Genomic DNA, 7,216 nt, shown 5'->3' on the forward strand with positions numbered 1-7,216 from the left:
GAATGTACTCCTAAGTGAGCAGATTACACCTCCCCTCTACTATTTCTGGGAAATGTCACCCCATCGCAATGGTTTAATGACTGTTCCTTTTCTCCATTAGAAGAGGGAGATACCACACCCTTTCCTATTGTAGCGGAAGTGACAATGAAAACAAACTTTTTTGGTATCCTGGACCTCTGTACCGAGCTGCTCCCTCTAATAAGACCCCAAGGTGAGTCTGGTGCTGACCTGTCCCCACCTGCTGGGACCTCAACTCCAGGCCCTGCTTCCTGTCCCCCTGCAGCTGCTACTGCACCAGCCTCCTCCTGGACCCCACTGTGCACAAGAGACTCTGTTGCTTTGTCCTCACTTCCCAGATACTACTGATGCTCTGGTCCTGCTGCTCTTTCCGTACCTGCCTCTTCCTTTATCCTTCACACCTTGGTTTAAAGGTCTCCAGTTTGCATAGTGCCCCTCCCATTCGAGGCCCTTGGGATTCCATCCTGTCTGTGCTTCCTCTCCACTGTCTCAGCGATCTTATGCAGGCTGTTGGAGCCATCTCTCCCTCCAGGTCACTACAGCTGCCCCCGCAAAAATGTGTCATTTGCCAAGAACACTCCCAGAGAACCCCATACATATTCACTTTCCTGCTCTGCAGCTCCTCCTGACGTTGCTCAGTTATAAGCAGACATTTTCAGAGAATTCTCCTTCTGCACCAGAAAACCTCCACCAGCATCATGGTGGTCACCATGCCCTACCCACTCCTAGTCACTGATCACATCTTAAGACCATACCTCCTGAGGGTCTCCTGATTCCCTCTCATCCAAGCCCTACAACAGGCCCTCAACTACCAAAAGGCACAACTTTAACCCCTCCCAAGATTCCTCCCTTCTTGAGACTCTCTACCCGCCTACTCCCCACTCCAACACTCCTACATATCAAAGCCCAAGCCCTTAGCATAGTCCACAGGGATGTCCTTAAATCTCCCAGGCCTAGCTCCCACCTCATTTTACCTCCATATCAAGATGTTCCATGTGCTGCACACACAAAAAAAGCTATCCTATTTCTTTCACCATAAACTTCTCTAATACTCACTCCACCTAATTTGGGCAAACCACCACGCACTAAATACCGATAAAAACAAGTAGTTACTTTTAGAAAAATTAACTTATGTGACCTGTACTTGAATACTTGCAGGTAGATCTTACTCTGCTTCCCAGCCAGTCTTTCCTGAAAGTTCTACTACTCAACTTCTAAGACTGTCCACTAAGATCTCAAAGGGCCACTCTTTGCAGTGTCACCTGATTCCTCTACCTGCCAAAAGTGAAGTACAAAATGAGTTCCAAATCCATATACATAACCATCCACGTGGATTTCTTCAAGAAGGCAAAAACCTATTTGTCTCTCAGATGGAAACTTTGTACTTTAAAATTCCAACAAGTTTTTCATGGTTCTTATGTACAACTCTCTCCTTAAGGACTTGTAACTTATTTCAGGTAGGGTGGTGAATGTGTCAAGCAGGATGATTTTCGTGGACCTTCCAAACTGCAGCCCAGAGCTGCAGCAGAAGTTTCGAAGTGAGACCATCACCGAGGAGGAGCTGGCGGGGCTCATGAACAAGTTCGTGGAAGATGCAAAGAATGGGGTGCACGAGAAGGAAGGCTGGCCCAACTCTGCATATGGGGTGTCCAAGATCGGCGTCACGGTCCTGTCCAGAATCCAAGCCAGGAAACTCAGTGAAGAGAGGAGAGGGGACAAGATCCTACTGAACGCCTGCTGTCCGGGGTGGGTGAGAACTGACATGGCGGGGCCCTCGGCTACCAAAAGCCCAGAAGAAGGAGCAGAGACCCCCGTGTACTTGGCCCTTCTGCCCCCCAATGCCAAGGCCCCCCATGGAGAGTTTGTTCAGAACAAAAATGTTGTACAGTGGTGAGCTCAACTCATACCACTCAGGGTCCCATCTTGTACCATGACATGATGTGACCCAAAGGACATTTATACTGTCCAGTATATCCCCATGCGAAAAATAAATCAACACATCCCCATCCGGGACTCAGTACTGATAGACAAATAAGAAAGTAGACTATTCACTGAGTGGCCATTAATTCTATGAAGTCTTTTATGGTTTCCTCTGTGATAGAGGGAGAGAAAAAGTAAAGTTGCTGGAAATATGAATAAAATCAGTAGCCAAACAAAAGGTTCTTTCAGAACATCTGATTCTCAGTGTTGTTTTCATGCCGAGCCACCGCCATCTCATCATTAAAGTGAGGTCTAGAGAAGGGACGGTGTAGCTCAGGGACTGGCAAACACAGCAGAGGCCAGACAGGTACATCTTCAGCCCTGTGGGCCGTGCAGTAGGTGGCAGAACTCAGGGCTGCCGTGCAGTGACAGGAAAGCAGACACGTGGCAGGAGCTCCAGTTCCTCAGCCCTCAGGAAGCACAGACAACACCATGGGGACAAAGGCAGCTACCTGGTTTCTTGAAAAGGTCTTATTCATTGTGGAAAACAACCAAGCGCAGTGTGTGAAATGTGAGTGGTGCTTGTGTGGAACACTCGGCCATTTATGGCTCTGAGGTGAGAAAATGATTGTTTAAATTCCCAGTGGGAATGTTATTTACACAGGGATGAAGTGTCACAAGGGCTGCAATGTTCCCATGTTTCAGCCAAATACATACAGGGAAGCGAACAGGATAACAGAATGTTCACCACGGCAGGGCACTGCGGGATATATGGCGTCTACTTTGTTTCCACCTTTCTGTTTGTTGACAGCTATCAATACATGGGGAGAAACAGAGGCATAGCTCAGTGAGAGAATATTTCCATTGCATGTGTGAAGCCCTGGGTTCCATGCAAAGCATAGGGAAGACAAAACACAAGACAAACCTGTGTAGACAACTGCTGGCTTTGCCTTAGTGCATGACCTCAGGCAGAATGACTATCTCTTGCTGTGTCCCAGTCTCCTTAAAACTGTCAGATGAGGACAATGGTCCCAGGATGGCATGTTTACCTATAAGGTGCTGAAAATCTTGCCTGATACTTAGCTGCGCCCAGTGTCGGGCTCACACCACTGCCTGCTGGTCAGGAGCAACACGTGTTCACTGCCCATCACCCAGCTGGGCCGCAGCGGGTACAAGGCAGTGTGCCCTCTGTCCCTTCCTCAGGCCCCTGCTGCTATGCTGTTTCTCCCTCTCCCCCAGCCAATTTCAGGCTCACAGCCATGAACAGTGACCACCCCTGAAAACAAGGTGGGACCTGCTTCCAAGGAGACATTGATTTACACGTTTCCACTCTCAGCAAAATCGTTCACTAAGCAGACACCAACCAGAGATCAAAAAATGTGTCGGTCAAGACTACAGTATTTCAACTGCTAGTTTGCAGATGCATAGTTCATGTGCAAAGACATTTTTTCCTACTATCTTAATAACACCTAGCTTCTTTAAGAACATAAAAGAAAACATTTCAAATTCAAGGACCTGGTTATTTCTGAGCTGAGGGCACACATTGTATCCTACCTGTATTACAAAAGATTTATTTATTTATTTTTTAGCCAGAGGATGGGTACTTCCTCCTAAAACACAATTTCCAAAAAGGAGAAAATTACCACCGTCACATAGATAAAAATACACTGATTCTGATGACATGAAGTACCCAGGTAGACACAAGAAGTTGAAAGGAAAAGCTAAAGGGCCTATACTTACCGAGTGATGAAAAGTTGAACTAAACTGTAAATGGAGACAAGATTGGCGTTTTTCCCATGTAAAGAAAGTTCATTAAATCACTACTGAGCAGGACAACATTTATTGTTTCCCATAATTTATTAAGGAATAAAAAATATCTCAGAATGAGCTGAGCCATGAATGTATGTGATAACTTCCCTTGCAAAGACTCTTCAAGCTTGTATGAGGCTAGACAACACCCACCTGCAGAAAGAATCAACATGCCCTGCCTGCACTAGCGGATGAGCCCACTGGGTAGGGAGGAATACCCGGGCGCTGCCTGGGGTTTTCAGATTTACAATCACAACCCCAGTTATGTCACCTGTACTGCAAGCCAGTGCTGCCTAATTCCCTAGTTACATTCATTTTCCCATTCTGCAAGATGCTATTCTTTCTTCAACCCCCCCCCCAAACTAATCCCTGTGGCTGATCGAATGCCACTCCACATCCCTGTGACCAGACCCACTCATGTTACCTTCCCTCTGTTACAGGAGAAGATGTGTTTTCTTGCCAGGCCTGGCTACTGTTGAGTGCTGGGTCCATCCACGCATCATGTATTCCCTTTCTCTCCACATTTTAAATAAAAACAGGCCTTAGCATCTCTCAGCTTTTCAAGCCCTTCCAAAAGGATTCAAGTCAGGGCCAGGGATGTAGCTCAGCAGCACAGCACGTGCCTGGCAAGCTTGAGATCACGAGTTCGATTCCCAGCACCAAAAGGAGTCAAGTCATACACAGCAAGTTCTGTGTTCTCACTGGAATTAAGTTCAAAATCAGCAAAAACCTAGACAATCACCAAAGACTTGGATTTGTCTGGCTATGTTTTTCTTAAGGAATATATACATACATTTCAGGAAAACAAAATCTTATACATTTTTAATACTAAATTTATTAAGACATCATGAGGTTAACACAAATTACCTGCGACCTCTGAAATTACAAGTGGTGCTGAAAGTGGTGGCCACTAGCTTCCACATATTTATTTGTCTTTTCCAGAATTATGTATACATTTTTTGATTCTCTCCCTCTCTTTCTGTCTCTCTCCCTCCCTCTCCCCTCCTCTCTCTATATATACATATAATTTTTAGTAATGCCACCTCTATTGATATTAGCAACATTTTATCAATAAAGGTGACATTACTAAAAATGATAAAATGATAGGCACAGCATATTATAAACTGCTTCATGTCAATGGAATGAACAACTTAAGTAAATGAAATCATAAAATATGTGCTCCTTATGACTGGCTTCTTTTATATAGCATAACTTTTTTTAAAAAAAGTTTTTAAAAGTTTTAAGTAATCTATATATTTATCCATCCATATATTTAAAAATTCATCCATTTATTTAAATCCATATGGATTTAAATGTACACAGGATTTGTTTTGATCGGATAGTATAAAAAGACAGGTATGAAGACAGTTTGAAGAGTTTATTACTCGATGCTCTCAAGAGAGGTGACATACCAATCCTTGCAGGACCACATGGAGCAGAGCCAGGTGGAGCCACTCTACTCTCTAGCAAGACACTGAATCTGCCAAACAAGTGTGCAATGTAAGAACTAAAGACAGTGTCAAGTACGGTTCTGTGAGGGTAAATAATCACAAGGAAGGGAAGGCTTTAAGAGCTTCCTCATTTGTAATTTAACAACAGGCTTTCCAGTTTCTTTTAACAGACTCCTTGGAACTGTGTGCCTTAACACAAAATATCTGTGTTAAACCAGTAGCTGGTAAAGATGTGAATTTATCCTACAAATGAATAGGCTGGGATAAAGTTAATTCTCTGCATGGTAGACAAGACAGTCTCAGAACTTTGACTACCGCTATTAACTCACAACTGCCAAGTGGACCTGGCAGTTTTAAGGAAGATGTGGGAGCTGTACCTTTACCCCCTTGGTTTCCTTTCTCAAATTGTTCAGAACGAGACCCAGTGCTATGTTTCTGGGGGGTCCCTAGTAAACACACCAGGACAGCCAGTCATGGTGACGCACACCTGTAATCCAAGCGCTCGGGAGGCTGACACAGGGGGATTGTTATGAGTTCTAGACCAGCCTGGGCTACAAAGTGAGCTCAAGACAAGCCTGAACTGCATAGCAAGGCCCTATCTCAAATATAAATAAATAAATAAATAAATAAATAAATAAATAAAATAAGCACACCAGAACAAACACCCAGGCCTGGGGATATAGCTCAATGGTAGAGGGCTGCATACATACAAATGAGGACATAGGAGAAGTAGATGACTGGTGGATTACTTTGTGGTCAACATATAATTGTGATATTGTACTGTATTTTGCAAACTGATAGAAAATGTAAGATGGAAGGAATCTGAATCGTTCCTTACAGCTGCATGTAAATCTCTAACATCTCAATAAACATTTCTGTGGAAAACCATCAGTAGTCTTTTCCTGATTGGTAACTTTTATTTATGAACCTGACTGAAAACTTATTTCGAATTGGCAACATAATTGGAATCTATGTGAAACAGGGCTGTGCGACAGAATCATTTCCAATGATGGAGAAATATTCTTCACCTACACTAGCCAACACGGATCGTGCGAACACCGAGCACTTACTTCACAGAAGACTGCATTTTGTAATTGCATGAATATAAATTTAAATTTGGAGTTAGAAGGTCACTTGTGACTAGTGTCTAGGAGACAGCACAGAACTGAAACTTGATCTTATAGTCCCCTTATTGTACTGCTGCAGGTAGTAAGCAGGGAAGAAACCTCATTTCCACCTCGGAAACAACTTCTTAATCCTGAGCGCGAGTCCTTGAAGGTCTTGCAGGCAGCTCAGGAGCGTTAAGGCTGCGCTGACTTAGTTAGTAATGTTCCCCACCATTCTTGGAAAACCTGGCAAGGGTAAGCCAGTAGTTTTACTCATCTTACTTAGTAAGTCAACAGAATTTTGATCCCCCAACATTTTTTCTTGAGCCTTCTCCTCTCCCAGAGTTTTTGGTACGCTGTCACCCGCGAGGTCTGCACACTGTCGCCCTGTGCACTTCTCCTCCAGAATTCCTCAGGAGAAGGCCAAGCCCTCAGGGAGGTTCCTGCGGCTCTCCTTACTCTGGCCCCACTAACTCCAGGCTCATTTTAATTTCCTAACATGCACATGACACGCTATCAGATTTCTTACCCTGTGAACTGCTCCAGTAGTTATCCAAGCAATGAGCACGCAGGTGCGCCGTCATTCATTAAGTACACACCAATAGGGACGCACTGCCACTTTTAGAAACACTAAAGCCTGCAGCTGAGCCTGGTGTCCTTGAGCTCCGGGTTTACTTTGGAAGTCACAGGAGGTCCCCGGGAGCCACGCCCGGCCAGGGGCGGGCCCGCGCCTGCGCCCTCTGCCCTGCATGCTTCCCTGGAACACACCCCTCCGGACCCGCTGACCCTCGGTCGCTCACTGCGGCTCCTGCTGCCTCGGTCCACTTTCCACGCTACTTTCTCCAGCTGCTACGCAGCCATGTCCTGCACCCGCGTGGCGCTGGTGACCGGGGCCAACAAGGGCATCGGCTT

General features: G+C 45.2%; 2 protein-coding genes across 2 annotated transcripts in view; both read left to right on the forward strand.

Annotated features, from left to right (window-relative positions):
- LOC102017197 (carbonyl reductase [NADPH] 1-like) overlaps positions 1-2,189 on the forward strand; it is a gene marked incomplete in the record, with an annotated part of 14,945 nt that extends 12,756 nt beyond the window's left edge. The window contains 2 exon segments of the mRNA XM_013504561.1: positions 101-211; positions 1,476-2,189. Coding sequence (XP_013360015.1) covers positions 101-211; positions 1,476-1,912 — 548 coding nt within the window.
- A 4,614-nt stretch (positions 2,190-6,803) lies between these two features.
- The window catches only part of LOC102017540 (carbonyl reductase [NADPH] 1-like), a 3,835-nt gene continuing 3,422 nt past the window's right edge, over positions 6,804-7,216 (forward strand). Inside the window, exons 1-2 of the mRNA XM_005375980.1 lie at positions 6,804-6,876; positions 6,988-7,187. Coding sequence (XP_005376037.1) covers positions 6,804-6,876; positions 6,988-7,187 — 273 coding nt within the window. The remainder of the gene's footprint in view (positions 6,877-6,987; positions 7,188-7,216) is intronic.

This window comes from Chinchilla lanigera, unplaced genomic scaffold (genome assembly GCF_000276665.1).
Source record: "Chinchilla lanigera isolate Chin_1 unplaced genomic scaffold, ChiLan1.0 scaffold00006, whole genome shotgun sequence".
Lineage (NCBI taxonomy): Eukaryota > Metazoa > Chordata > Mammalia > Rodentia > Chinchillidae > Chinchilla > Chinchilla lanigera.